We start from the raw sequence: 27,961 nt of genomic DNA, 5'->3' as shown, positions 1-27,961 counted from the left end.
GTTGCCTTGCAGCAAGAAGATTCTGGGTTTGATTCCCAGTCCCAGCCTTACTGCATGGAGCTTGCATGTTCTCCCTGTGCATGTGTGGGTTTTCTCCAGGTACTCCAGTTTCCTCCCACAGTCCAAAAACATGACATTTAGCTACATAATGTCTCAATGTTTAGTTGTGTTTTCTAACATGTAGCTGTGGAATCGTTCCTTTAACAGCTACTCTCTCATGTACAGAATGACGTTAAAGTTCATTAACATCAGCTGTGCTACTCTTATTTTCATGAATTTCAGTTTGTCCAATATAAAAATACTAAAGAACTTCAGACAGAGAAACAGACATAAAAAAGGTTTAATTCTATAATTATGTCTTTTGCATAATCAAAAGATTTCAACAGACTTCTTATTTTATCACCCACAAAAAAGTTCTTCAAAAACACCTCTGATATTATATAAAGTTACTGCAGGAAAATGAGAGTATTTAGCATCGGTTGCTAAAAATAAGGAACATTCTGTTTGTTTTGTTTTTTTTCACATCACTCCACATCAGCATCCTGATCTTCCAGGTCTGGCATGTCTTCATATCCTTCCTGCTCCTCCTCCCTCCTTTGCTCCTCCAGCTTCCTCCTCTGCTCCTCCGCCCTCTGCTGCTCCTGCATCAGCCTCTTCATCTCTTCCTCCACCTCCTTCCTTTTTTGATTCTGCACCTCTTGTTCTTCCCTCCTCTTCCTCTGCTCTTCACTCTCGACCCCTTGGCTCTTGTTCTGCGGCGTGTCGTAGGCCCACTCCTCGTCTGAGTCGCTGATGTCGTCATCGGCGATGTCCCAGTCGGGCTGCTGGGACTCCTGGTTGTCATCGGCGACGTCGTCATTAACAGGGTCCGGCTCCGGGGTGTAGTTCGGGTCCTCCAGTTTTCCCCAGGACACCTGGTTGGCCTTACGGAGCGTGATCTCCACTTTAGACGGGACCATGTTGACCGAACTCTGTTTGGCGTCGATCACCTGAAAAATCATTACAGAGCAGATGAATATCAGTTTTTAGTTAAAGAAACGGTCGCCTGCGCCAATAACTACAACTTTATCAGAGGCTGCTAGTGATACTTTCCCCCCAGAAGTGGAATTCTCTCTTGAAAATCTTGTTGTTCTCAAACTGGATTTGACATATGAGCTGCAAGACAGGAAACAGAAGTGAAACTCCATAAAAGTTCATGGATCTGATTTCATGAATAATTCTGGGCCTTTCTTTTCTTTTTTTTCTGTATCAACACTGAATGATTATTCCTGCTGCTCACCACTGTTGGATTTGCTTCTACGCTGCAGAAATCGGGATTTGAGTTCTTGGCGTAAATCGTTACCACCACCGTGTTTGCAGTTTGGTGCCAGTCATGTCGACATGCCACTTTCTTCTTATCCTGAGAACATAAAAAAATAAAAGATTATTCACAGAGAGACAGAGCTTCTGCCTGTTTCCGCTCAGATGTAGGTGGTGTGTGTACCTGCTTTGCAACCCAGCGGTGTTTCCCCATGGTGCAGCCCTTCTGGTCCAGGAACGCGTTGAAGTCTGTTGTCTTTATGCAGCAGCAGCTCCAGTATTTGTACCTAGATAAAGAAATCGTTGTAGTTTGATGCGGAGAAAGAACACCAGAAACAACTCACTTCCTCAAAGTTTTAGATTCATGTATCTGAAATTAAGGTATTAAAATGCCTTAAATTAATTTTTAAAAAGCAAGTTGGCCTTTAATATGTTAATCACAGGACTTACATTTTATTTTGTCAGGACTATTTAATCGCATATGTATGATTTTTTTTCTCCTAGAACTTTTCTGTCAAAGAAAATTTAGATGCATTCTTTGACTTGAGATGGTTGAGGTTACTGCTAATTAGCTGCTGATTAACTAGCTAGTTAGCTTTTTTTCCCCATCTATCATGGACGGATGCAGTTGGCTGGATGAAATGATGGCAATATAGGCCTTAAAAGTCATTAATAATGATCTTCAAAGGTCTTAAATTTAAGTTGGTGGAACCGGCTCCAGAAATGTTTTTTCTCGTTTCAGCCGCCTCCTTTCTTGCTTTCCTCTCACGACCTTCACACTGTTAACACTCTTGCTTTATAGAAACCATGTAGCTGCTGTTTGAGAGCAGAGCCATGCAAATATTATGATGTTGTAATAATGGATTAGACATTGAGCAAACAAGAGGGGAACACGCAGCGGTGAATTCTTTCCTTCTTACCCCTCATGGAAGACGGGCGCTCCAGGGTGGTGGGTGCAGACCTCCGTGTCTGTGTCTGGGCCTTCATAGACCTGAACAAACAGATCAGGTCTATGATCGCTATTGATCAGAGATGCTTTGATCAATGAATCCTGAGTCACAGGATAAGGTCAGCAACCAGGAGTGTTTGACCTACAAACTTCTAATCCAGATGTGCATTTTTAGACCAACTACGCCTTTCCATAAACCTGAAAATCTTACATATGCAGGCTTGTGCAGTTCCAGTGGTCTACTTTGAGACAAGCAGTTAATTTAAAATGTCACTGAAAGATGTTGCTGTTACTAGATATGTCCACTAGATGGAGCAATTAAACCTTACAGGTTCAAAAGCCTTAGGAAGAAAGTTGAAGCACAGCAGTGTTTGTGTTTTCCTGTATAGCGGTATTTAATAGGACCTGTGTGTGCTTTGGTAAAAACGTCTTAACTATTAATACACATTTTTGTTGATTAGCTGAGGAAAACATTTGTAGATAAAAAAAATCTACAAATTTATTTCACGTTTTCTTTTCGTCATAACCAGAAACCTCACTGCGGTTTAGAGATTTATGATAGATCAACACAAAGGGGTTCAAAACTGTGTCAATATAAGAGTGATTAATGGGTTTGATTTTGTATTTTACAAATGTTGCAAAACTTCGTAAAACCAGCTCTCTCTAGAAGTACTCCAGACCTGAGGTCTCGCGTTTGGTCTTGTCTAGGTTTCATACATTCAGGAGGACTACATACATTTTATTTCAATACGTGGAAATATAACTAAATTGTCTGAACATCTTTCAATTTATTTATTAGCATGCTTTCTTTCATGCTAATAAGTAAAAAGAAAGAGTGCAGATTCATATCCAAGCAATAACGTGACTCAATGCTAATATATTTTTGTTGCCGCTGTCACCGTCCCCATAGGAGCGGGAGGAAGTCAACACAGTTTTGGCTGCTAAATCATAAAGTCTGCTTATTTGTAAAACAACATCCAGAAGAAAGTACACAGCGACCTCTCAGATTGTGGGGACGAGGACAAACTTTTATCGTCACTTAGAAAGGAAAAACAACGAGAGGTACGTTTAAGATGTGCTAGCGATGCTAGCTAAGCTAACGTTAGCAATCTGCCTCTGCACCAAAACTCTCTACCCGGCCATCATACAAAGAGATTTAGTCAATGTTTGCTATACATAATACGTTAGCTGTTAAGTTAGCTACCTATGTACAGCATACTGTAAGCTGTAGGGCTAGACTTCCGTTTCTTGACAGCTGTCACATTACGTTAGCTAGTTTTGTTCACAAGCTAACGTCACCTATTAGAGTGGAGCACTGGTCTTGACTCATAATTATATAATATACACATCAGTGGTCTCAGTCCCTAAAAGTCTTGACTTGATCTTGACTGCTTGACACTGAAATTTAAACAGAGCTCAGTAAAAGAAGGCTATAAAGACAGACATTGCCTTGATATTTAATTAAAATAATTCAAGTATAGTTCAGTGCCAATATTAAGTCTTAATGTGAAATCACTGCATTCTGCAGTTCTTGCAGTTTCCTCCCATGTGCAGACATCAGCCACCGCTGTAGATAATGAATTTCTCAGCTTTTGCTGATGTCAGATCAGTGACTATTTTGGGCCTGGGCAGGAATGCCAGAGACGCTACCTAAACACACACACACACACACACACACACACACACACACACACACACACACACAAGACACTCACTGTTTTGCAGCCTGTGTTCTTGCAGCGCGTCCCGTGCATAACGTCCTCACTCTCTGTGAGACGAAACAACGACAGAGAGACAGGTGAGGACTGTTTCATTCCAGTTTCAAACACATTGTCTTTGAGAAAAATGATGTAGGGATGTTTCAGCATACAGGTGCAGAATAATAAAGAGTTGGGTTGAAGGATAGGACTGAACTATACTGTTGAATTACGAATGAAATCCAGTGTTGACGTATTAATACTGCCTAAACTAGACATAATTCCAGAAGTAGTGTGGCGCACATTTGTATTCGGCCGCTTCACTTTGACACCTGCAAATAAAGTCTAAAGCAAATGATTACCTTCAGACGGCAACTGATTAGTAATTGTGTGTGTAATTTAGTCTTGATATAAGTGCAGCTGTTCAGTCAAGGCCTCAGAGGTTTGATAGAGAACAAACAGCAACCATTTTACCTTCGGCCCAGCTAAAGGAAGCCGTTTAGAGCCACACATGTTTGAAAATAAAGACAACTTAGCAAAACTAGATGTCATTTTTAAAGAACCATGTTATGTGTTAGAATTTAAAATAAAAAATATGTACATATGTACAAAAGAGGAGTGATGTATTTTTCTTATTGGAATGTTTATAGAAAACAGTATATATTTTTTATATAGTTTTCAAAGTAGAGACAAAAAATTTTAGTTGTGGAAATTCAATGCTACATGCGAAACGCTAACACCACACATTTATCCGAACACAGAATCGCCATTGAAACATGGCGGTGGCAGGATAATGCTGACTGAATGCTCCTCTTCAGCAGAATATAAAATACTACATTGAACTTCACAGTTATTCATTAGTTTGTGTTGCTCTATCAAAAAATATGTAGCTGTAGAGTGAAATGTAGAAATAAAATACAAATACCAAAGGAGCAAACTTTAGCTCTGAATCTGTGGCAGGATTTATTGTCTTCCAGCCTTTTGTTTCAGCAGTTTAGTAAGTAAGAACTTTTGTCAAATTGCATAAGGAATGTAAAATTCAGAGCATGTCTCAGGATCCAAAAAAAAAAGAATTGCTATATTTTTTTAGTCATTCAAGATGCTCTCTAACATGGTAAAAAAAAAAAAAAACTTTGTAGTAGCCTTTTAAGGCTATTATGAATGAAATTTAACACCTGTATCAAAACAGAAATGTACAAAAGAAAACTGCATTTTTTGGTAGCTTATCTGCACAGAATGCTCATAGCTGGCAACAGAAGTGAACCGGTGGCAAAGACATACGTCGTAGAGCAAACGGGTGATAAATTTACCCTTTCTAGTTAGCTAGTTAGCGCTAGCCTCAACAACCTCACGTATTGTAATAAAGATGCCTGCTTGTGACTCAAACTTTTGCCCGACAGAAAAGTAAAAGTCCAGCAAGAAAAAAAACCCCTTAGAATATACAAGATTAGTCCTGTCACGAGAAAAAGTAAGACCAACTTACTTATATATTTTGCAATGCTTTTAAGACATTTGAAAGCCTTAATTTGAAGACTTTTTACAGCTGTGTGGACGCCGTGCTCTAAAACTTGAGCAAAGATTTGGATTCAATCAACGTCAACATGATGATCCTCGTTCCTTTAAAAGAAATGGAGCTGAGAAACTGAAGCAGTGCTTTAATCTCCAGCTCTGATGTGACAGCTCATGTTTTAAGGCTGAAATGTGGATTTTTGCTCCCGGTTCTCTTGAGAATTTCAAGTCGCCTTCAGGAGGACTGACCTTTCTTCTCGCTCTCTGCGCTCCTGTCCAGTCCCAGTTTCTCCAGCGCCTGAACGAGAGATGCTGACACTTTGTGGGGCAACTTGGTCATGGGCTGGTTTGAACTGTGTAGACACACACACACACACACACACATGTTTGTGCTGCTATCTTTGTGGGGGACTTTCCATTGACTTCCATTCATTTCTACAGCCTAAACCTTACCTTGACCCTTTTCCTAACCCTAACCATCACATACCTAACCCTAACCAACCAAAACTCAATTCATACCTTAGCCCTAAATCTGACCCCTTACCCAAAAACAGGGTTTCCCCTGAGTGATTGGTCCCCACAATGTAGTATATGTCAGGAAAATCGTCCCCACAAGGTATTACAAACAAACGCACACACACACACACACACACACGCACACACACACACACACTTCTGTTAACAGTGAAATATACACAGGATAGGCTTACGGAGAATTATTTATCACACTGCGTACGCTGCAGCCGACCTCACCCTGACCTCTCTGGATGATGTCTGAGCAAACTGAAAACACCTCAGAGTGTTGCAGGGTGGAAGCTCCGTCCCTCACCTGGGTCTCTCTTTCTGCAGCGCCTCGGCAGATTTGGGGCCCTGGTAGATGATCTCCCGGTCGCTGGCGGGTTTCATCTCGCTCTTATCGGACGACACCTCGGGCCTCAGGGGCTCCTGGGGCTTCACATCGCTGTGGCGCCCACGGGTGCAGCCCTGCGGGTGAACGCATCCGGATTAACAATAGTTAGAAGACCGTGAAATTATTATTTTTTTTCCTTTGGTCAAACTTAAATGTTTCAGTCTGACTTTAAAGGATAAAAACGATTAATTACTGATTTCTTCTGCTATGACGTCACATATGCTGTAGCTTTAGTCCTTGGTAAATGTAAGTCATTTGAAAATAGAATTGTTGCATTCAAACATGGAGTTTTTTGCCGATAATAAATGTAAAGTTCATCAGAAACTTGGCGGTGGCAGTATCACTGGATAGTTGGACAATTTTGTTGGACCCAAAATCATCCAACAGTTTATCGGTTGAACGAAAGGCCATTTAAAAGTGTTTTAAAGAAATGCATTTAATGTTGCAAAAGCAGCAAATGTGTCAGCAAAAACGTAGCTATTTTTTGTCATCTGCGGAGACTCATTGAGTCTGTTCAGTTTTAGTCTGCAGTTTTGTCTCTTATTTCCATTTAATACCATGAAACTTTAAAAATGCTTCTTTTTTTTTTTGGCTATTTCCACAAATAAGGACTCTGTTCAGCGATGAATAAAACATTTTAGCTTTGACCAGTCTAAATGTTTCACATTTTTAACTTAAGATCATCAGAGATTTCAGATTCCTTAAAAAAAAACAAGTGGAATAGCCCTTAAATTTAGTTGGTTTAATTTAGTTTGTTCACTAACAAATATTTTCTTAAATATTTGTTAGTGTTTTTTGTTTGTTTTCTTTTCTTTTTTAGAATAATCCACTGGTTTCACTGGAGCGTGCGGTGCATTTCATCGCCCCGCTGTTCCTCGACTGGTGCAAGTCAAAAACACTTTTCTCTCACTTCTTTTTACATGAAACAGTGTTTCTCCAGCTGATTTTTTTTCTTTTTCCCCCCATCTGCTTGATTAAAGTTTCATCAAAAGGAGCTGACCATCTCCTTATAGCTTTGTTTGCTCACTCTCCAAATACTCCAAATCTTAAATGTGTTTTTTTTTTTTCCTTGATACCTTAATGGAGAGAAACTCTGAGAAGTCCGTTGTCCTCTTCTTGCAGCAGGACCAACCCTGAAAACAGACACACATTCGTGGAGTGATGCTGTTTACATTGTGGACCAACAGCGCGGCCCTGGAAATCGGCTCACCTTCAGGGCGTCATGGAAGATGGGGACTCCTGGATGGAAGAGGCAGGAATCTGTTGTTGGGGAGGGAAGACAAGCTTATTTGTAGAAGGGAGTTCAAATCATAAAAACATCATGCAGTCACCAATTATGAAACAAGCAATAAACATTAGATTTTGTCATCATCAAAATCATAAAGCAAATACACCTCAGAAATGTTGATCAATGCTCCAGGTGGGTTTTTAGCTTTGATTTAAAGGAACTCAGTGTTTCAGCAACTTTGAGGTTTTCTAGAAGTTTGTTTCAGGAAAGGGTACAAGCAGGGAAATGTTAGTCTGCATATAGTTCCCCACACAGTCAGCAGGACCCAACAGCTGTTCACACACACACACACTCACACACTGTAAAAGGAGTTGTGTTTTCATGACTTGTGGGGACTTTACATTGACTTCCATTCATTTTCTACAGCCTAACCCCAACACTAACCCTTACCCTATCACCAAACCCAAAGATAGCATTTTTTCTCATGGGGACCAAGAAAATGTCCCCACAAGGAGCAGTGGTCCCCACAACCCCACAGTGTCATGTAGGTCCCCACAAGGATATAAAAACCTGGCTCTCTCTCTCTCTCTCACACACACACACACACACACACACACACACACACACACACACACATGGCTGTGTAGAGGTGATGGATGTCCCATATAAGGATCTCCAGGCCTTGGAGTCCTCCCACAAAAACGTGGCTGCATGCCTCACACTCTAGTTTTTTGCTTTTCTGTTTTCCAACAAAATTCAATACAAACACTTGCTCTTTACATATCTGCATGTTTATAAAGTCCTTGCATATTCCTACTTCCTACCAGCAATTTCTATTTAATTTGAACATCAAAGCCAGAAAAAAACACAAGCATGGTCACATGTGCTTGACTTCAGCGAAAAGGATAACTTGAAAACTTTGTGATGGCTCAAGTAGGAGAAGCAGAAAAGATCAGAGCTTCTTTACGAAGTCAACGGCAGAGAACAACCGAACCAGGCAGAAGGAGCTCACCATCCTTGTTCTTGTCGGGGTCAAACTTCTCCCCGCAGCCTTTGTTGTAGCACAGCAGAGCCATGTTGGGCCTGTTGGTGTCTCTTGACGTCTTCTTCCCTGTCTTTACAATCTGTTCATCTCTGCTTTGAAATCCTTCCCCCGACTGCCAAGGGTCTGCTGGTCTTAATGCCGCGTCCCGGTCTCCAGAAGGTTCTCTGCTGAGGCAGAAAGGAGAGATCCAGAAGGTCCGACGGCCTTCAGCAGAGACGGAGAGAGAGACGGCTTCTCGACCCGGTTGAATGGGAGATAAAAATAGCAGCTCCCTCCTCTCCTCCACTCGCCCCCTCTCAATTTACAGCTGTCACAACTTATCTGAAGGCGGGGGTCGACATCGGCTGCCGCAGACGGGCCTGGTGTGACGGAGCCAGTGGCTGCCGCGGGGAGGCTGACAGCTTCTGGATCTCTGTCACTTTCTCCTCCTGGATCAGCGTCACATCAGAGAACTGACGAGCCTTCTGAGGTTTTAACCTGTTAAAGAAACTCCGAGATGCGTTTGTTCTAGCTGTCACCGAGTCCAAAGGAAGGATGCTGAAAAGAGGCCGCATTGAGCCTGATCCAACACTCCTCCTAGTTAGGCTCTGTAGAGCTTTAAATGTTCTCCCTTTGGGGTTTTGTTGACGTTATTTAGAAAATACACATTATGAATGCGTACTCCTGGAAAGAAAAATAGCACAATGTCAACAATCCACTTATTAAACCTATTATGTCAACAGGAAAGTGGTTTCTAGGTGAGGAACCACTTACCCGTATGTTTTAGGTCATTGTCGTGTTGTAGGGTCCAATTCTTTCTTTCTGTGAAAGTTGACATTTTCACAGGTAGTCTAGGGTTTTCTTCAAGCGCCCTCTGATACGGAGAAGACTTCATGGTGGAGCAAATCATCTCCAAACCGTGACACTTCCACTCCTGTGCTTCGCAGCTGCTAAGGAGGTGAGGTGTTCTCTCTTCTGATCTCCAAATAATTCAAGTTTAGACTCTTTAATCCAGAAGTCATGAGCTCTGCCCAAGAGATTGTCTCTTGGGCAGACAATCTCTTGGGTCCAAGAGATTGTCTCCATTCTCTTGGACCCAAGAGATTGTCTCCATTCTCTTGGGCAGAGCTGTGTGATTTGGGAGTTTTTCATCTATTTTTTTATTTTAAATATTTCTCAGCTTTTGAATCTTAGAGACAGGCTAGTTCTCCTAGAGCTGTTTAATCAAGCGATGGATGCATTACCGCCATCCAGTGGTGGAGACTGGCATGGCGCCATGCTTAAAAATTGCTCTTATCAAACTCATGAGTTGCTACATTAAAACAAGTTTTAGTTATTGGGGGGGACTGCGGGTTCTAGAAACTAATTCTAGTTTCTAGGACTAGTGGAAACATGTTTTGTGACAGGAATCTAAAAGGGTCGCTTACGCTACTGCCAGTTCGTTCATGTTAAAAGAGTGGCCGTAGTTTGTGACTACACTGCGTTAAAGAACCTTTTCCCTTTGGTTGATCCACCTGTAAGGTTTTGTTAGAACAATGTTAAATACAACCTTTCTTTCACTACACGGTTAAGCATAACTTTGTCTTAGGCCCTCATAAAATACACTGACGTTTGAGGTTGAAACGGGACAAAAATGAGAAAAAGGGCTCAAGGCTCTGCTGGTGGCGACATCCATGAGAAAGTCAGGATGCAGGTTTTCCCAGGAGAACCTATTGAAGCAGTACTTGTCAGTGGCTGTTGTGTTATGAGTGATTAGTGTGTTTTATCCTGGACTCACAGATAAACTACCAGCCTATGGAGGAGGTCAGAGCATTCAGTCAGCACACGACCGCTGCAGGGACGGGCCCTTTTGTTAAGGCTTCCAGTCACAAACACTGAAATAAGGCCGAATGCGTCACACTAGAAACAGACATAGACAAACAGCCTCATCTGTCAGGAAGCCGTTTTAATCCCTCACTGTGTAAGTGTTGCTGGAATAACAGAAAAGCCAGACGTGTTCCCAGGTTTACAGCGGGAGATTACATACACAAATATACACAAAACAAACAAGGATGCGACAGAGCTGATCTGATCTGGACGCCTTAAACTGAGATGGGAACCTGAAAAGGACGGCTCAGTTTCTTTTCGTGACGGCGTACAAAGAGGCGGGTGTGCAGCCGGTTTCATTCTGTCGTGCAGGTTTCAGCTGTTTTGTTCTCCTGTGTGAAGCTCAGCCAAGTGAAGCGCAGCGTGGCGGACAGCCGAGGCCGGAGGAGACGGGTCACAGGCGTCCTCTCCACAGAAACTTAATGTGCCGTTCTGTTGCCGATTGTAAAACGGCTGAGTGAAGTGTTTTCTTCAGACCAGCCCATTGTGTTGTGGCAGTGAAGCTGCTCCATCGTTTACAACAGTTTTATTATGCAGGGTCGTTTTTTTTAATACTTGGTGTGAGCTCAGAGTTAATTGTGAAACTTTTAAAACATGATAAAAGCTTTTTGCTTTTGGGATATTTAACCCCCCAAAAAATAACTTGAATAAATTAATTTGGACCTTAATTCAGTTGAAGATTTTGATTTTAATTTAAAGCTATATGAAAACTGCAAAAGGCAATACGTGTCTTATATTCAACCACATACAGTCCAATTTGTAAATCAAAGTTCTTCTAATTTATTACAATCTACAGAAAAGATCAATTTGTCCAAATCAAACATAAAATGTCATAATAGATCTTCCTAACATGCGTTTTGTTATTTTGTATATTATAAAAACTTAACCCTTTCACTCTTGTGAAGAACTTAGATGGGCATTTTCAGCATGTCTCTCCACCAGTCATCATTCAGTCACCATGGTAACCATCTGCTGTGCTGGCGAATAGACAGCAGTGGTTGCCTACGCTGCATGTCCAGTTGGATCCAGAGACGTTTTAGACCAGTTTTATAACTGGTCTAAAACAAAAACACACAAAAAACACAGACTCTTTGTTTGGTTGTTTAGGGAAGGAATATTTTTCTTTCAAATAATTCATTTTTAAGCAAATTTTCTAAGGCAAATTTCTTCATCAGTATCGTCATGTTCAGGATTTATACTTCCTTGTGAAAAATATCAACTCCCAGACAGACTTGTTTAGTTTATTGTGGGGAAAACGGCTAACTAAACCTGTTCTCATGGGAAAAAGGGATCGCTCCCCACCTAACCCTAATAACTGGTTGTACCACCTGAAGCAGAAACAACTGTCAGTAGATGTTTGGAATAACTGAAAATTAGTCTTTTCTTTTCATTTGATCCACCCTGCCTTCCAGAATTGTTTAATTTAGTCACATTGGAGGGTTTCAAAAGCATGAATGGCCCATTTAAAGTCTCACTGCAGCATCTCAATCACACCTAGGTCCAGACTGATGTTAATCCAGAGAGGTGGATTAGATGGCGCTGGTTGTGACCTAATCCTACTTGACGTCAGAAACTGACGGTTGGATATTTTATTTCATGATTTTTCGCTGGAGAGCTTTATGGTTTTATCAAGTATTGCAGCTCATCCAGGTTCTGACGCATCAAAGTGTTTATTTGTTTTGATGATGTGCAGATCTGGTTTGGATCAAAGCATATATATATTAGGATGGTCTAATCAAAGTCTGAGTTTGAGCCAAATGTCTAGTCTCAAGATGTACAAAGCTGGTACAGATACGTGCAGCTACTGCAGATAAATGATCGACTGAATGTAGAAAAGCATACAGGACTTTTCAGATATTTTGTAAGAAATATTAAAAATTATGTCATAAAATTTTGCTACTTAGCGTTAGCCTATCGCATACATCCTCTATGAAATGGATCAAAGCTTGGTGCTGTAATGTGACAAAATGTGCATGAATAAGCAGAAGGCCTGAATTTAGGAAAAACAAGTTTGAAAAACATTGTATTGTACATTTTATAAACCTAAACATGCATTGTATGTGTTGTGTTCTTGTTTCCACTGTTGGATAAAATAAATTAAAAAAAACCCAGACAAATGTTTAGGAATGGAAAATGACTTTATTCTTCCAAAAAAGAAACAAAAAAAAATAAAGAGGAACCAAATCCCTAGAATAAACAAATATACTTGCTGTAAAATAAACGCCCATCCTTTTTCTTTTTTAAAATCAACTGTAACATTTGTTTGCTTTTCCATGCTCGATACACTCCATATATTTCTGCTTTTAAATAAATAGAAAACAATGTACAAAGAGACGGGGGCAGGGGCAGGAGAGAGGGAGGAGACGGAGGAGAAAAGAGAGACAGATTAACATTTGGCATCGCTGAGAAGTCACGGCTGATCCTGATGTACGGCGACGGTTCGCAGCCCTCCAGATCTGCTCCGTCCGTCTGTTTCAGCCCGCTCCCACCACGGCGGGAGTCAGACCTGCACGCTTGCTTAGGACGCTAATATCTTCATGTACAGGTAAAATAAAAATGGGTAAATGAAAATAAACGCGGATTATTATGATGGTATGCCTGTAAGCTGCGTTGTCGCGCGTGAGTTTCTTTATATACAGAATAGTGAGGCAGCAATCCGAGGGTTGGGGGTTTACCAAAAACAACAACAACAACAACAACAACAAAAACAATGTAAAAAATAAAATATCTGAGCGTGCACGAAGAAATCTTTGAACACACCAACTCACTGACAAGACGAGGACATCTATCAAAGTCTCTCTCTGTCGCGCATGCTCTTTGTTCAGGTTGGCGGGTTCTGGTTCTGCCACAAACGTCGCCCGCATCAACGGCAGAGGGCGTGTGCCGCAGGAGAAAACAAAGCGAGCTCTTTGGGAGAACACCGGAGAAGTTTGGCAACGCTTTTCGTTGTACTGGCTCATTCATCAACAGTCCAAATAAAAAACTGAAAGAAAACGTGTCGGTTTCAGCCCGAACGGTTCCGTGGACGGGTGAGTGATTGGTCGAGTCCGATCAACCAGTTCCTTCGCCTAGTTTGGGCCGCTTTTTTCAACAAGAGGGGAGGTCGCCACCGTTGTCATGCGTTTGAGGACGAAAACACTGAGAAAGACGACACCATGCGCTCACTGAGCGGCCGCTGGCCAGGGTGGACCCTGCTCTCTGAATATCTGCTACAATCGCAGAAATCAGACGTTCGGATTTGACATCGAAGTTGATCCTCCTCTGCATTGGCTTCATGCTACAACGACGCAAAGATTCAGCAGCTGCTTTAAGAGTCCAGAAAGGTAGCCTCAAACCGAGTCGAGAGCCTGTCCAGAGAGTCAAACCTACACAATAAAACTGTAATAACTACTGGCTGACAAAGACTGGCCTAAGAACACAGTCCCCTGCCTTGAACATTAAAAAGCTAAATCTGTCAATCATATGTAGAGAAACTGCTGGAGTCGAGGAAAAGCGCGCTGCGTCATTAAGGTCTGGAGAAAGTCTCACAAGAGGCCAGCCGTTCTGCTTTGTAACAAGGAGATTTTAGGGTTCAAAACCTCATGGGAATTCATGAAGACCCAGAGTTGAAGTCTTTCTCATCATAAACCAAACTTTCGGTCACTAAAAGTTGCTACTGTTCAACTCTACCATGCTGAATGACATCTTTGAGGAAGCCCTCAACAGAAGCCAGTAGATGGCTAAAAACATCCAGAAGTTTCCACCCCAGGTCAGGTGAGTGGAACCATGACCAGGATAACTAAGGTTGTCCCAACGTGATCCAAAATATCTGATCAAGGCATTTTTAAAAGAAACCTATCCATGTCTTTGAACAAACGACTATCAAAGCGATCCGTAATTACCGTCTGATTTTACGTCAGCTAATACCTTCCTCTATATCAGTTTAATGGGACCAACTCTCTGCGCTGTGGTAAGGGAAAGCTGTGCAGAAAGGCAGCTGAAATTTTCAAACGTCCAAAACAAAAGCGCCGAGTTGACGAAGCAGGAGATCAACCCCTGCTGAAATACATCACTCGCTGAATTATCAACAAGCCATATCACAACAGCAAGAAAAGACGCTATAGTTAGCTTCAGGAAACTTCTACTGCATGAAAATCAACATCAGCCAAAGCAGGAAGTGATTTTCTTTAAACTGAAATGTTATTGTTCTGCATTTTAAAGCTGATGAGGATTTAAAGTATATTAATTGTTGGAACAAATCTTGATCGGAATGTCTCTAGTTGAAATTTCACATAGGCTAAGTTGGCTAAGTTCAGGTAGGCTACTTTAATTTATAATCACTTATTTCAGGATCTGGTCTTAAAACTTCAACATGAGGCAATAACAGTGATTTCAACATGTTTAAAAAGCCTTTTGATCCCGTTAAATGTTCATAAGGCCACGTTATAGATCTGCATCTCCCAGAGACGTTAGTATTCACATTCTCTACATATTTACCTTCATTCTGACACAAAAAAGGGAGGAAAACTGAGAACACTGGCCTTTAGCCAAAGCTAACTTCCACAAGGATAAGAGCTGGTCTTCAAAACGATCATTCATCACATTGATTCGTCACAAAAAAACCTGAAAATCTGTGTGTGCTTTGCTGTTCAGGTCCAATCAGGGACGAAAGAGACAGACGAGGAGAAACGGAAGAATGCTGGAGTACTGGATTAATGCGAGTAGCAAGAAAAGAAGAGTTTGAGAGAAGCAAACCACAAAAAGCCTGAGAGAAACTTTTTTTTTTTTATCTACAGCTAAAGGACGAAAAAACACTGACAGCTATCATTTGGTAGACACCAGCAGAGAGGACAGGACGCAGCGGGAGAACCTACGGCGGGATAAGAAGAAGCTAGGCTAAGCTAACACAAGACTGACGAGAAGCTTTTAAAGAGCAGCGTCTAACCCACAGCGACAGCTGGGACGATCTACACAGAAACTGTAAGCACTTTACATATCTACACAGACTAAATACAGACTAAACAGGCCAAAAATAGGTGCTGTAGCACTAGGTCAGCGATGCTGGCAAAACTGAGGCGACATTCTGGAGGATTCACAGCAGAACGGACGATGAGTTTGAGGCCGGACCGTCACCGATGGAATGCCGAACCCTGATGGGAATACACAAAGCTTCAAGTTCAACTTTAGAGTGGCAGGAAAAAATAAAAAAAGAAACGTTAGTCGGCAAAATGGCCGATAGACGAGAGAGCTCTTTAAACCCTACAAAACTACACGGAAACAAATCTCTATCCTTAAAGAAACCTCGACAGCTCTACTACTGGGAGTTAGCCACTTCAGTGCAACTTTTTCGCATGTGCATTTTTGCAATATTTTGATTTTAGAAAGAAAAAAAAAGAAAAAAAATTGTATCAAACTTGTGGGCTTAAAGTACGACTTAAAATTTGACCCTCAGAAGTAGCCCTCAATGGAAAAAAACAAACAAAAAGAAGTCGTACACAAAAATGTGTAAGCATACACGTGAGAACAGCCCACGGTGCAATATGCACAAACAGCCACGACTCATGAGGACAGATGTTCTGCCTGAAGAGGCCCCGCCGCGCCCCCCACCCCTCCCACCATTACCGTGGAGCGGCGCGCTTCCCGCCTCGCTCTGATTCAGTGCAATTGAAAGTGAAGTCGACTCGATTCAGTAACAAACTCGCTCTGCGCTGCCATCATCATCAATCATGATGTGGATCTGCTGAAAGGGAGCCGCATCTATTGGTTTTAGAAGTCTGGACCGATTCAAGCGGGTCGCCTAGCGACCGTCACAAGCAGGACCAGATTCCCGCTGGACAGAAAAATACACATTTCATCCTTATTGTCGTGGCAACAGTTCAATCGGCAATTCAGCAACAATTTAGTCAGCCAAAAATACTTTGAATATTCAACACGGATAAACAAAAACAACAAAACGCTTTCTTTAAAGGAACATTCAGGCTTTTTAAGGAGAGGCTCTGTTTCCCAGTTAATAACTCATCCGAACGCTACTTTATGAGCGTTTACTTTGGGTAGTTATTTATAAATAAGCTGATATTTAGGCAGAGATAGGAGGTGGTGCGCCCCTAAATGTCTTCCTGTGTGAAACGTGTACAGAGGTTGGAACATTGAGAATTTTCTGTCAGAATAGCAGACATAAAAAAGTGTGACAACCAATAAAGTAGCATTCATTTAAACTGCTGTTATACTTTTGGTTTTAAGGTACTTTAAATCGAAGATTTAAAGATTATTGATGGCACACTACCTCCAACTTGTTTTTATGTTACTGCTTTTTTAATAGATGTGTATTTTTTGTGTTTTGTGACTTATGAACTTCCCATATAGAATGTATTTGTCTATCAATCTGTCATGTAAATAATGGTTCTCTGTAAATAAGGACCCAATGTAAAGCTTCATCTGCAGAAACCGCTCAGAAGTTTGAGGTTGGACTTCTTCCTCTTTGCTTTAAACTTGGTACGTTTCAGACGTTAGCTTTAGCTTTCAAATCCAGAGAATATAAACGTATCACTCTCTCCTGCAGATAGCCTCTCAACAGGCACTTTGCTTTAAAAGATTTCAAACTATCCCTTTACTGCTCGACTAGAAGACTGCGCATGTCCCTTTAAGAACAGCCGTAACCTCAGTGTGCTGGATTTGTTTCTCATCAATCACTGAGGAAGATGCACACAAAGGCCCTCGACTTAAAGAGACACACACAATCTGAGCATCTACTGACTGCAATAATAATGTTCACTATCTTTGCACAGATGGGTAAACAGTCCATGTGAGAAGAAAAGAAAAACGTACACACTCAAATAAGGGTTTTTTTTTTTTTTTTTTGCTTATATACACAGCTTCATTGATTACTTTTAGGGTCAAATTCAATCAGTTTCATGTGACATTGTACGTGAAGAACCCAACCCTTGAGCAGACTAGAAGCACACAGACTGGCAGGTTTCCAGCAGTTTTCATGACGCAGCTGTAAGTCAACAATCTCCGCAACATCTGGACACATTTTGCTGCGTTTCCCTGGTGGGACGAGCCCTTGAGACAAATTTATGTTATTTTTTATTTTTTTTGTCCCGACGTTTCGTCGATCTCCCGTCTGGATGTGCGAGCGGCAGAGCTTAAGAAGCCATGAGGAGAAAACGCTCAGCTACTGTTTGACGCTCCGACAAACTGCTGTACAAGCCCTGATAACGTTAAAGGCAAAAAAAAAAACAGAAGGGAAAAAAAAAATACACGGATTGAAAAATTACAGGAAACATACTTGAGAAAATGTGCCTCTACGTTTCTCTCTGAAAACAAACAGAGACTCAGGGGGGAGGAGAGGCTGTATTACCTGGAACAACTGCTGCGAACACACACACATACACACACGTCCTCTTATAAGTGCTCCCAAGTTGCTGTTGCAGGTAGACAGGAACTCAGAGAGGACAAAATAGCACCAGTTTGAAATAAAGCTAATTCTGGATCCAGACACCGAACCGAACAGGCTGGGTGAAAGCCAGACGTCCGTCCATCCCATCCCTCCGTCTGCACGATTTAAAACACAAATGATAAACACAGAGAAGCTTCACACACACACACACACACACAACAGCAGTTGTTCCAGCCGGAACAGAGTCCCACCCCCTCCGCCCCTCATCGCCTCCTTCTGTTTTGGTGTCTGTCGGTCAGCTTGTCTGTGTCTCTTTGTTCGCCTGATCAAATCGTTCCTCCCTCCGTTCGATCGTCCTCTCGTGAGTTTTTTTTTTTTTTCGCTTTTGGCACTCAGCTTCCCCCTGAATGGATTACATAAACTGCATCTGAATAGGACGAGAGAGAGGACAGAAAAATGAAATTAAAACGAAATCCACAGGATTTTAACAGTCCCATAAGCAAAGAGAGGAAAACAGGTAAAACTATTTGCACAAGCAGAAATTTAAAAAAAAAAAACAATTCAACAGATTGAAGCTTTATTTTCCTAATTTGTCCAGAAATCAGTTGAAAAGAAGCCGATCACTGTGCAGGAGTTGGTGGCAGCTACCTGGGCTCCTGGCATGGGCGCGAAAGGGTTGGTGGGTCTGAGAACAGGCTGGTTGTACATCATCGGCTGTGGAGCCATCACAGGTACCCCACCCATCTGAGCCATCTGGGGAGGGACCTGGAGAGCCACGACACACACACACACATACACACACACACAAGGTTAGAAAAACACAACAATGACACTATTGTAATGGTGAAACCCAAACTGGTCTGAGATCACCGGAAAATGGCTGGAATTAAATTCAGGGTAACCATGAAAAAAAAAACAACCTTCCAGAAATACAACCCCAAACGCACAGCAAGAGTTAAATGGAAAGGTCACACTGATGTGTTCTTATGGCCTAGTCAAAGGCCAAATTTGTAACTCCAACTGGTAGCTCTACAAATGATTGACTCAGAAAAGCTGACTGAATGCAAATCTACGTCACATTTACAAAAAAGCACATCACACAAAATTCTGATAAGTCTAATGTGTAATGTGGACATCCTGAAAAAGGATCGAGTCCATCGAAAATTAAGGCCTTGAAATGTCTTAAAATCATTTTAAAAAATGTAAGTCATCCTTAAATGGGGTAGTCATAAGTCTTAAATTTTGTTGTGGCAGCACTAATTAATCTTTCATGCAATTTCTGTCAGGCAAACGTTTGCACAAACATCTATCTTCACTGCAGTCTGTGACTCCAGGCTACCAGTAACTAGCTGCCAATATATTCTTGCTAGCTAGCCTTTTTATTTTATTTATTTTTTTTGCATCTTCTAAGAATTAGATGCTAATGTATCACCGGTTGGTTGGATGACATTAATTTTTGGCACTGGCTCACTTCATGTTGCCAACTGGATCCTCCCCATCATCCTATATATCTGTAGTTTTTTAGCTTGGTGTTAAATTTCATTCAAATTTGCATTAAAAAAGGTCTTATAAAGCCTTAAATTTGACTTGCTGAGACCTGCAGATATCCTGGTAAAGTAACGTAACCAAATATGAAAGGAAAGTCACTCTTTCTGTGCAACACTCACCATTCCATACACAGGCACTTGTGGTGTGGTCATGGGGAAAGCCATTGGCGCTGGAGCCTGGAACAAAAAAACAAAAACAAACAGTTGATCTCAGAAAATAACCAACCTGCTTCATCTCAATTGTCTGGAGAAAGAAAGAAAGAAAAAAAAAAAACGTACAAAGAACACAAAAACCTGACTCGGCTTGAGAACCCTTAAGTGTCCAGCTTGTGAAAGGACAAATCATTTAAAGCTCGAGTATGTGTACATTCAGCGGCACAGCGAGAAGCTAAAGTACTTAGCGGATGCCCACTGTGAGCAATCATTCCCACCACTTCAAAAGGAGAGGCACAATGAGGCCGCGCTCTGCTTTCTGCCATGTTCAGGGCAAATCCAATCCGCCGCACCTGAGCGGGCTTCCTGTTGTTCGACACCATGGCTGCTGCTTTGGAAGCAACGGCTTTCTGCATCAAAACTGCTGATTTGTGATTGAGAAATTAGTAGTATGTTTCTTTTCATTTTTTTTTTTAGAAAAAATATAGTCTAGGAATGAGAACAGTGCAATATTTCCATTGTACAAAGTAATTAGCTGCTCCGGAAAGTCATGTTTTGCATTATTTCTCGACATAAAATGATGGATTACAGTAATTAAAGCGTCGCCACGGTAAAGTTTAGGCTTTTATGGGGGAAAAATAAAACTGCACCAGCATTATCCTTTAATTGCTGTTTTTGCATCAGCTCCTTAGTCAATGTTTTAAACTAAGTGGAAGTTACTTAAGATGGCGGATCTGTCCATAAAAAGCGGCTAAATAATTTGCAGTGCGTTGCGGCCAGCACCGTTTTATTGAATTACAATCCTGCTTTGTGTTACTGCGGTAATATCAGGGGCAACAGGAAATATGTGGAGCAGTTAGTTACCTGTGTCTTCAACACTAGGCAAAATAAATGTATTTAACTTTTTTGTAGATGTCTGAGTGTGACTCAAACTTCTGCCTGACAGAAAAGTTCAGCGAGAAAAATAAATAGAATATATAATTTATAAAGTCATGTCAAGAGAACATTTCAGACTTGTGATCAACATATTGAAGAGCAACTTACTTTTAAAAGTGCATTTCAGACATTTTAAGGTCTAAATTTGGGTAACACACATCTAAGACTTTTTCAGGATGTGCCTGGGATTTTTCAAAACCAAATCTTCCTAAGAGATTTTTCCCCTTTGCTGAATAAATTTATTCAAATTAGAGGTTTTGTTTTTTAATGTATGCTTATACAATAAAAGACTTAACATTTTTACATCACATTAGACCACGTCTGCATAACTATGTGCTCATCAGCTTCAGCTCGTTTTAAGGAATGATCCCGCAAAGCACAGACTTCAAACTCAAGGCTGCGCCGCCTTAATGGCAGGAGCAGAACAAGAACAGATGAAAAGCATTACTGTCGTTCTGCAGGGTTTTGGACAGGTTCTCGATAGACTTATCTACTATCAGAGCTTTCAATTGACTTTTAGAGGAAGGATAAGCAGAAGGAGTGATTCTCTTCCCAGAGATCTAAAGGAATAAAAAGGTTTCAGACCAGGCGAGGTGAAGCTGTGAACCCATCTTAGGAGGCAATCAATCCGATTGATCGGTATATACTTGTAGTTGTGACCCTGGAGAGCCAGTTGTTGCTCAACCCCCCTGATCAATCTGTCTCAGATGTACAAAACAAAAAAAAAAAGACCCAATTCCGACTCTGTTTCATCAAATATACATTTATCGCCCGCTCAGTAACTCACCGCTAGTTCAGAAGTTGGAGTATTTAAAACAGATTAAGTCGACTTTCCCGTCACCTGCAGTTTAATCTCTCATTAATTCACAAAGCGTTCGTCTCTCAGTCGTACCGCCCCGTCTCGTTTATCTGATTTTTTTTTTTGTTTTCCCCAAATCAAAACATGACAGAAACGCCTGAGTGGGGGGGAAACAAAACGAGAATTCGTTTATGCACAGCTTCAGACTCTCCCTCACTCTTGGCGTCCATCTGTCTTGGCGCACAGCTGTCGGCCTTCGCCGCTTCGCCCTCATCTGTCTCCGTATTCTCGTTCGGTGACTCATTTTTATTTTTCACCTGCCCGTTTCTGCCTCCTTTATGCCAGGTTTCGAGGTGCGCAGCTACCCCCCCCTTCTTCCCTTTGATTCTCCGCAGCCAGACTTTCAGCCCACTTAGCCTCCTGCAAGGCTAAGTGGGACGGTTAAATGAGCGAGACGCTTTCCAGGCTCCCCAACTTAAAATGCGAGACGCGTCTCCAGCTGAGACTGTTGCAACTTTCTGGCCAGAGTCTCTGCTGCAAGCATTTCATCAGCCGCTTTAATTGCTGCTCTGCTACCTGTGATGTTTTCCTCAAGCCTTCTGCAAGCGACGACGAGTGTTTATGGAAGTTGTTTTGAACCGTCTGTGTCGGTTAAAGGCTGATTTGGTCCTTCGTCAGCATTTGATTTGGCCTTTTCTCGTTAAAAGTGCAGCAGGATGGAGATGCACTGAGTCGTGCCTCATCTCTTTATAGTTTTTCCTTAGAAGTATAAACCAAAAGCAGTGCAACAGGTTTTCTTTTTTTCTGATTCTCCTCAATGAAATCTAATGAATCTAAACCAAACGCTTCAGAAATGACCTAATCTGATCTCTCTCTACATTTCTTGTACATAAGGCTGTACATATTTTTTTTTTTAATTAACAAAATAGCAGGCAAAGTACAAAAGAAACTCATAAGAAAGTCTGATTAGAGAGGCTAAAACAGCAGAGCTGAAAAGCTCGATTAGTGCTTAGAAAATTAGAGCACACACTGTCGGCTTGTGCAGCTCAGACACGGGGAAGTTATTTGTAGAAACTGAGCAGAAAGCAAGAGTCAAAATTCTCCAACAAGTGTCTCCGGGGAAAACGAGAGCAACAGGGAGGTAAAGGAGGGGAAAGATGAGGAGGATAAGCAGACATTTCTGAGAGGCTCGTTGGGACTTGTCTTACTAAACAGAGATAAGTACTTACATAACTAGTATAGAACATTCCATTCTGCATCAGGACGCAACAGGGAAAAGGGACAAGGGACAGAGAGGAGGCAGAGAGAGGGAGAGGGACAAGAGGGAGGAGGGCAGGAGAATGAGCGAAATCAAACAGGAAGGAGAAAATGTTTAGTGAAACAAAAGGACCATGAAGAATCGGACAAGTAAGCAAAATTTGTCAAAAAGGTGGTGAGAACAGCAAATCGAAAATGGGAAAAAAAAAAAAAAGGATCACAGAGTTCGCAAAGGAAGCAAAGAAAACCCGGGGTCACCATGACGATGGACGAACGACAAAGGCAGTGTGGCGAAAACAGGACAAGCGGACGACATCACCAAACGGGAGTCACCGCGGAGCAGGACGGCAAGCAAACACGGGAAGGAAGACGAGCGGATGACGGTGCAAAATGCCAGGAAGGAGATATTGGACGAGTTGACAGCGAGGTGAGGGAGGACAGGGAGTCAGGAAGGAGAAAAGGAGACGATCAACAGGAGAGGAGGAGAGCGAAACAGAGAGAAGAAGAAGAAGAAGAAGAAGAAGAAGAAGAAGAAGAAGAAGACAGGGGTTAGTGACAGTTTTGTCTTCGTCAGCCAGAAACTGCAGAGCAGAGATCAGGAGGACAATCAGGAGCTGCTAAGATCAGCACACATCATGCACACACAGCTAAACACCGCACTGAGATAATGTGCAAACACACACACATGCACACACACACCAGCACTCTGACATGCACTGAGAGAAAAACCAGCATTCACTGCAACAGTTTCTGACCCGCTGAGCATCCCGGTAAGATGTCTGCAAGTTCCTGAAAGCACCGTGCGTTTAACCCGGTTTCTTTAAGTTCAAATTAAGCAAATTCTGGAAGAGAAACATCTGCAACGCTTTGGAAGATTAGAGCTAAATTAGACTGTTAGAGTCACAAGCCGTTTTTTTCCCCCTTCTGTCAAACCTCAGAGAGCAAAGCTAACCAGCAGCTGGCTGCAGGCCCAGAAACACCGTTTCTCACATCGTGTAAAACAGAAAAAAATGTTGTCTAGAGGCGAGTCAAAGACCAATAAAGACAAAAATACAAAATGGAAATTTGTGAACTTTAGCGCTGCTGGTGTTCCTCGTGTTTCACCAACTCAAATTTAAGACTTCTTAAGTTCATTACGACTGAAATTTAAGACTAGCGCTCGATCTCTGTGTTTAAAATCCACTAAACCTTCCACTTCAGAGTGTGGTTCACACCAAATGCTGCTGCTAGATCAGCGCTAGTGGCAGCGCTGACTGTTTCTGGGGAGCTCTGGCCCCACCACATCAAAACTGAGACATTTCTGGGGTTTGTTTGTGACTCTTGGCAGCAGCTTTGTGCTTCTCACACTGCATACGGCTCTCTGCAGCCTTAGCACCCGAAGTGCCAAACCTTTTTGCACAGAACACATACAGTTTAGATTGGGCCAGAAGAATTCAACTCAATCAGGCCTGAGCCCGATCCAACCTGACTGATTAATTTTAATTATAGGCCTGAAGCAAAACCAGCATTTTATTTTATTTATAATTTTACTGGTTTTGTTTTTAAACTATAACCTGAGTAAGCAGTGTAACTTCTGCCATTTTTAGCTGTTTAATGTCTTCCAGCTCCATCTTGTCGCTTGTTGTAACGTCTTGGTGAGTCAGGCGCAAATCTTCTGGGATGCGTGACTGACAGGAGCACAGCTAAACACCGCACTGAGATAATCTGTGCATGCAGAGCGCAGATTGTGCCCTACTTACTTTCTTTATTACCTTAACATATTTCCTCTATTTAAGCTATAATAAGTAGTTTAATGAGTAATAACTTCATATTTTGCATTCACGTTGGGTTTTCTCTGGGCTGTATTCAAATTCAAACAACTATTTGTCCCCAAAGTGCAATTTCAAGGCACATCAGTAGTACAAATAGACACAAAAAGTGATGGCTCAGACAACAATATTTATAAAATTCATACATGGTAATAAATATAAGTAGGTAATAAATTTGATTTATTTATGGCCCAACTTTCAGGTCAGATTTGGGCCAGTAAATCTAAACTACATACTCGTAGCACCACATGGGTTGGCAAAAGAAGTGAGCCAGTGGCAGAGATTAACATCATCCAGCCACCTGACGATAAATCTGCACTTACCCATTACAGATGCAAAAAAGCTAGCAAGTTAGCTGGGGCATATTAGCAGCTAGTTAGTGGCATGTTTGGCGGCAACTCAAACTTATACCCAACAGAAAAATCCTCGAAGAAAGAAAACCCAACTGTATGGAATATAAGAGATTAAATAATCCCGCCACAACAAAATTTAAGACTTGTGATTAATGTATTTAAGGATAACTTCCATTTTATTGGCAAATTTAAGACATTTTAAGGCCTTAATTATAGATGCATTAAGACTTTTAAAGATTGCGCAAACTTAATAATCGTGAGCAGGGTTACTGCAGCCTTCAAGAACTTGCAAACACCTCTTCAGCTCTCTTAGATAAACGGTCCACAGTGTCACAGGCGCTACGGTTCCTCACCACATGTGGCACAGGCATGGGCTGTGGAGCCATGGGCGCGGGGCCCCACTGTGTGGTCGACATGGTCTTATTTTGCCAGTTTTGGCCACCGGTTAGCTTCTTCTCACCAGGCTGGTTCCACTGCATCTCTGGCCTGTTGAAGAACAAGCAGAACAACTCAATAAGTCTGCTTAATACTATTTTGAGCACTTCTTTTGCCAGAGTACAAACACGTGAGAAAGCAAAAGTAGTAGGGAACTGCATTAATCTTTCAAAAACAAGTCTAGAAACTTACTTCTTGGCTCCAGATCCAAACTGCAGATCTGAGTGGGGAGAAGAAACAGAGAACAAAGTGAAATGGAGCATTTTCTGGAGAACGCACACAAGTTTTCAGAAAAATAAATAAAAATCTTCTGGACTTGTGTTCAACCGCAGTACAGCCAGCGCCCGGTAATTATTCAAGGCCCGGTGTTGCATTGGTAAAGTTATGTAACTGTTCCATCTGCTGCGCGGCTATTGCAACTCGTTTTCTCTCTTTGTTAACAAGTTTGTGTGTGTCAGCACTCACTGCCCACAAGGTTGGCCAGAGAGGAGTCGAGGTCATTGGCTAGCAGCTTTCCTCCAGGATGGATGGCCATTTGAGGAGGAGGAGGAGGTTGTGCGGTGTGCACGGTGACTGTGGGCTTTAACAGGTCTCCGAGAGCATCGAAACCTGCACAAGAAATCAATTTTGTTCATGTAGATGAGCTGGGGCTGCAGCGGGGGGGAAACAGGAAAAAAAAGGTGCTTTTTACATCTGAAAGGCTTCAAACAACCTTGTAAAGAGATGAAAAATGCGTGGAAGCTTCACAAGATACACAGAGACGGATGAAAAGAGAGAAAAGCAAGAGCAGAGATGTTTGTAATTTTTATTTTCTGTGAGGAAATGGGCTTCTCTGTTTGCAGAACAGCAGCAGCTCAGTTACAGCTTAGAAAGTGAAATAAAGCCCTGAAGGACTGTCAAACTTTGGGTTTGTGAAAAATATCAGGCAGTAAGTTGTTTATTCAAGCATCCAAAGCATAAAGGACATCGTTCTGAGCTGCTTTTAAGTGCACTCCAGAGGCTAAGCAGCCTGATAAACGACATCAGAAAGCCGAGCAACTCAATAGCCAGAAATATTTTAAGTTACAAGTAACATTTCTAATCTCTGAACGATCCTGTGCTTCTTTATTGTAAGAGGTCACACGTCCCGCCTCATTGTGCAGAACAATGGCGCTAAATATGATTCTATGGGAAGCTGATCTAGTTTTAAAAGATGTGTACTGCAGATAATTTTCTTCCCAGAAATTCAAAAGAACATTCTAAACATGTCCCTATTATCTAGAGGAAACAATCATGATGCACACAAATTTCTCAAAATAATTTATCAGGACATATTTTACAATGTATGCAGTGTGTGGTAGCTGCATGATTTGCATAGAGAGGCGGTGAGTCAATTTAGTGTTGCTAAAATGTCAGCACCAGAAGGACAAAGTTCCTCGAGTCACAATCTTCTTAAAAACTTGTTTTACAATTGGTTTTTTTTAAATACCCATATTCTACATTTAATTTACTATAAGCAAATTATATCTAAACTAAAGCACAATTATTCTGGATTGTTAACATTTGGGGCATCTCTGCTCATCTCAGTTCTAGAAGTCATTTGCACAACTTAAAATGTCAGTGGAGCTTTGCACCTAGCTAAAACTGAATATATTATCCTAAAAGTATAACATGGAATAGTTTTGACTGAAAGAACTGATAGTATTAAGTCCTAAATCACTTTTAACTGTAAAAGTAGATTAGTCCTGAGTTATTAACCAATATGTTCAAGCTGATATTTTGGCTAAACTAGCTTATGTGAATTCAGCATGTTAGCTTGTATGTTCACACTGAAACTCATTGTATTTCTGAATATTAGAGAAAAAGCAAACTGAATGCGATGAACTCTGTGACCTACGTAGTTGTGTAAAGTTAGAGCTTCCTGGACTTATTACTATTCTAGATATGACAATGAAAGCAGATTAATTTAAAGATATGTTCAGTTGACATTAGTATGTTCTGACTTTATTCTACCAACAAATATCTGTAATTCGGTGCGATATGCTAATTCCCTATTATAGCAATGTTAGCGAAAAAATTTACAGCACTTTTAAATCAATATCTTAGCTAGCCCTATGTTATTCTGGCTGTGAGCTAGCTAATGTGTTAGACAAACTGACTCACAGGATTTTGACCATATTAGCTAATATTATTCAATGCATTCAAGCTACCAAGTTAGTCCAACAAACATCATTTGTATATCCTGCCTATTACTATTTAGCTATGTAAGCTAATATTTACCAATATCTTTAAGCTAACCCTATGTTATTCTCGTTGTGTGCGAGCAAATACGTCAGCCATTCTTACTCGGGGGATTTTGGCTCTATAAGCTAATAATACCCAATGTGTTCAAGCTACTGAGTGAACCAATCCAATGTAGAGCAGTTTTAAGGAAAACATTACAAAGCGAACACCATTTCTGTCATGGAAGAAGGAGGAGAAGCAGTGGTGGAGACCAAACTGGAGACGCAACAGTACAGCCGTCTACAAGAAGTCTGAGGAAAAGTGTGAGTGACATTTAATTTTCCTCTGGGATTAATAAAATATTCTTGAATTGAATTACTCAGAGAATTCTACTAAGTTGTCTCTTGCTCTAAATCTTGTGAGCAGAAATGAGAATGAACATTTCTACATTTCACTATTCCTGTCATGTAGCGGCCTCTAATCCCTGTCTTGGTAGATTGCATTCATCCAGGTTACCGATTTACATGATCCTAGCTGTCATATTCACTCTACGACTCTGAACAGTGATTAGTCTTGATTGAATATAAATGTACCTGGTTGAAAGCATGTGA

The 27,961-nt window shown here is 41.3% G+C and overlaps 2 protein-coding genes across 6 annotated transcripts in view; both read right to left on the bottom strand.

The window, feature by feature from the left end:
* Nucleotides 1–321: 321 nt before the first annotated feature.
* Nucleotides 322–8,904, bottom strand: LOC103144642 (cysteine and histidine-rich domain-containing protein 1). Its single transcript, XM_007561717.2, has 11 exons — nucleotides 8,605–8,904; nucleotides 7,575–7,624; nucleotides 7,441–7,497; nucleotides 6,284–6,438; nucleotides 5,704–5,807; nucleotides 3,964–4,016; nucleotides 2,220–2,290; nucleotides 1,484–1,586; nucleotides 1,280–1,399; nucleotides 1,093–1,155; nucleotides 322–989 (listed from the first exon to the last, which is right to left on the bottom strand). Exons 1-11 carry the CDS (start codon nucleotides 8,666–8,668, stop codon nucleotides 525–527), a joined length of 1,305 nt encoding a protein of 434 aa, XP_007561779.1. The 5' UTR covers nucleotides 8,669–8,904; the 3' UTR covers nucleotides 322–524.
* A 3,701-nt stretch (nucleotides 8,905–12,605) lies between these two features.
* The window catches only part of LOC103144644 (phosphatidylinositol-binding clathrin assembly protein), a 99,619-nt gene continuing 84,263 nt past the window's right edge, over nucleotides 12,606–27,961 (bottom strand). For 3 of the 5 annotated variants that reach the window (XM_016676216.1, XM_016676217.1, XM_016676218.1), the window contains 7 exons: nucleotides 25,614–25,757; nucleotides 25,341–25,368; nucleotides 25,067–25,199; nucleotides 22,525–22,548; nucleotides 19,528–19,584; nucleotides 18,509–18,625; nucleotides 12,606–18,287 (listed from right to left, as the gene is read on the bottom strand). In XM_016676216.1, coding sequence (XP_016531702.1) covers nucleotides 18,273–18,287; nucleotides 18,509–18,625; nucleotides 19,528–19,584; nucleotides 22,525–22,548; nucleotides 25,067–25,199; nucleotides 25,341–25,368; nucleotides 25,614–25,757 — 518 coding nt within the window. In that variant the 3' untranslated portion in view covers nucleotides 12,606–18,272. The remainder of the gene's footprint in view (nucleotides 18,288–18,508; nucleotides 18,626–19,527; nucleotides 19,585–22,524; nucleotides 22,549–25,066; nucleotides 25,200–25,340; nucleotides 25,369–25,613; nucleotides 25,758–27,961) is intronic. The other 2 variants (XM_007561721.2, XM_007561723.2) reach the window with 1 other exon arrangement.

Source organism: Poecilia formosa, unplaced genomic scaffold, assembly GCF_000485575.1.
Source record: "Poecilia formosa unplaced genomic scaffold, Poecilia_formosa-5.1.2 Scaffold130, whole genome shotgun sequence".
Taxonomy (NCBI): Eukaryota; Metazoa; Chordata; class Actinopteri; order Cyprinodontiformes; family Poeciliidae; genus Poecilia; species Poecilia formosa.
The sequence above is the reverse complement of the archived record's forward strand: the minus strand, read 5'-3'. Positions and strand labels throughout refer to the sequence as shown.

Bases quoted from the DNA above. Each gene is read 5' to 3' on its own strand.
- LOC103144642 (XM_007561717.2), bottom strand. From the start codon at position 8,668: ATGGCTCTGCTGTGCTACAACAAAGGCTGCGGGGAGAAGTTTGACCCC. The intron at 1,587-2,219 runs GTAAGAAGGAAA...TTCTTTATCTAG, and splicing joins GCGCCCGTCTTCCATGAGGG to GTACAAATACTGGAGCTGCT. The intron at 990-1,092 runs GAAAGTATCACT...ATGATTTTTCAG, and splicing joins GAGAATTCCACTTCTGGGGG to GTGATCGACGCCAAACAGAG.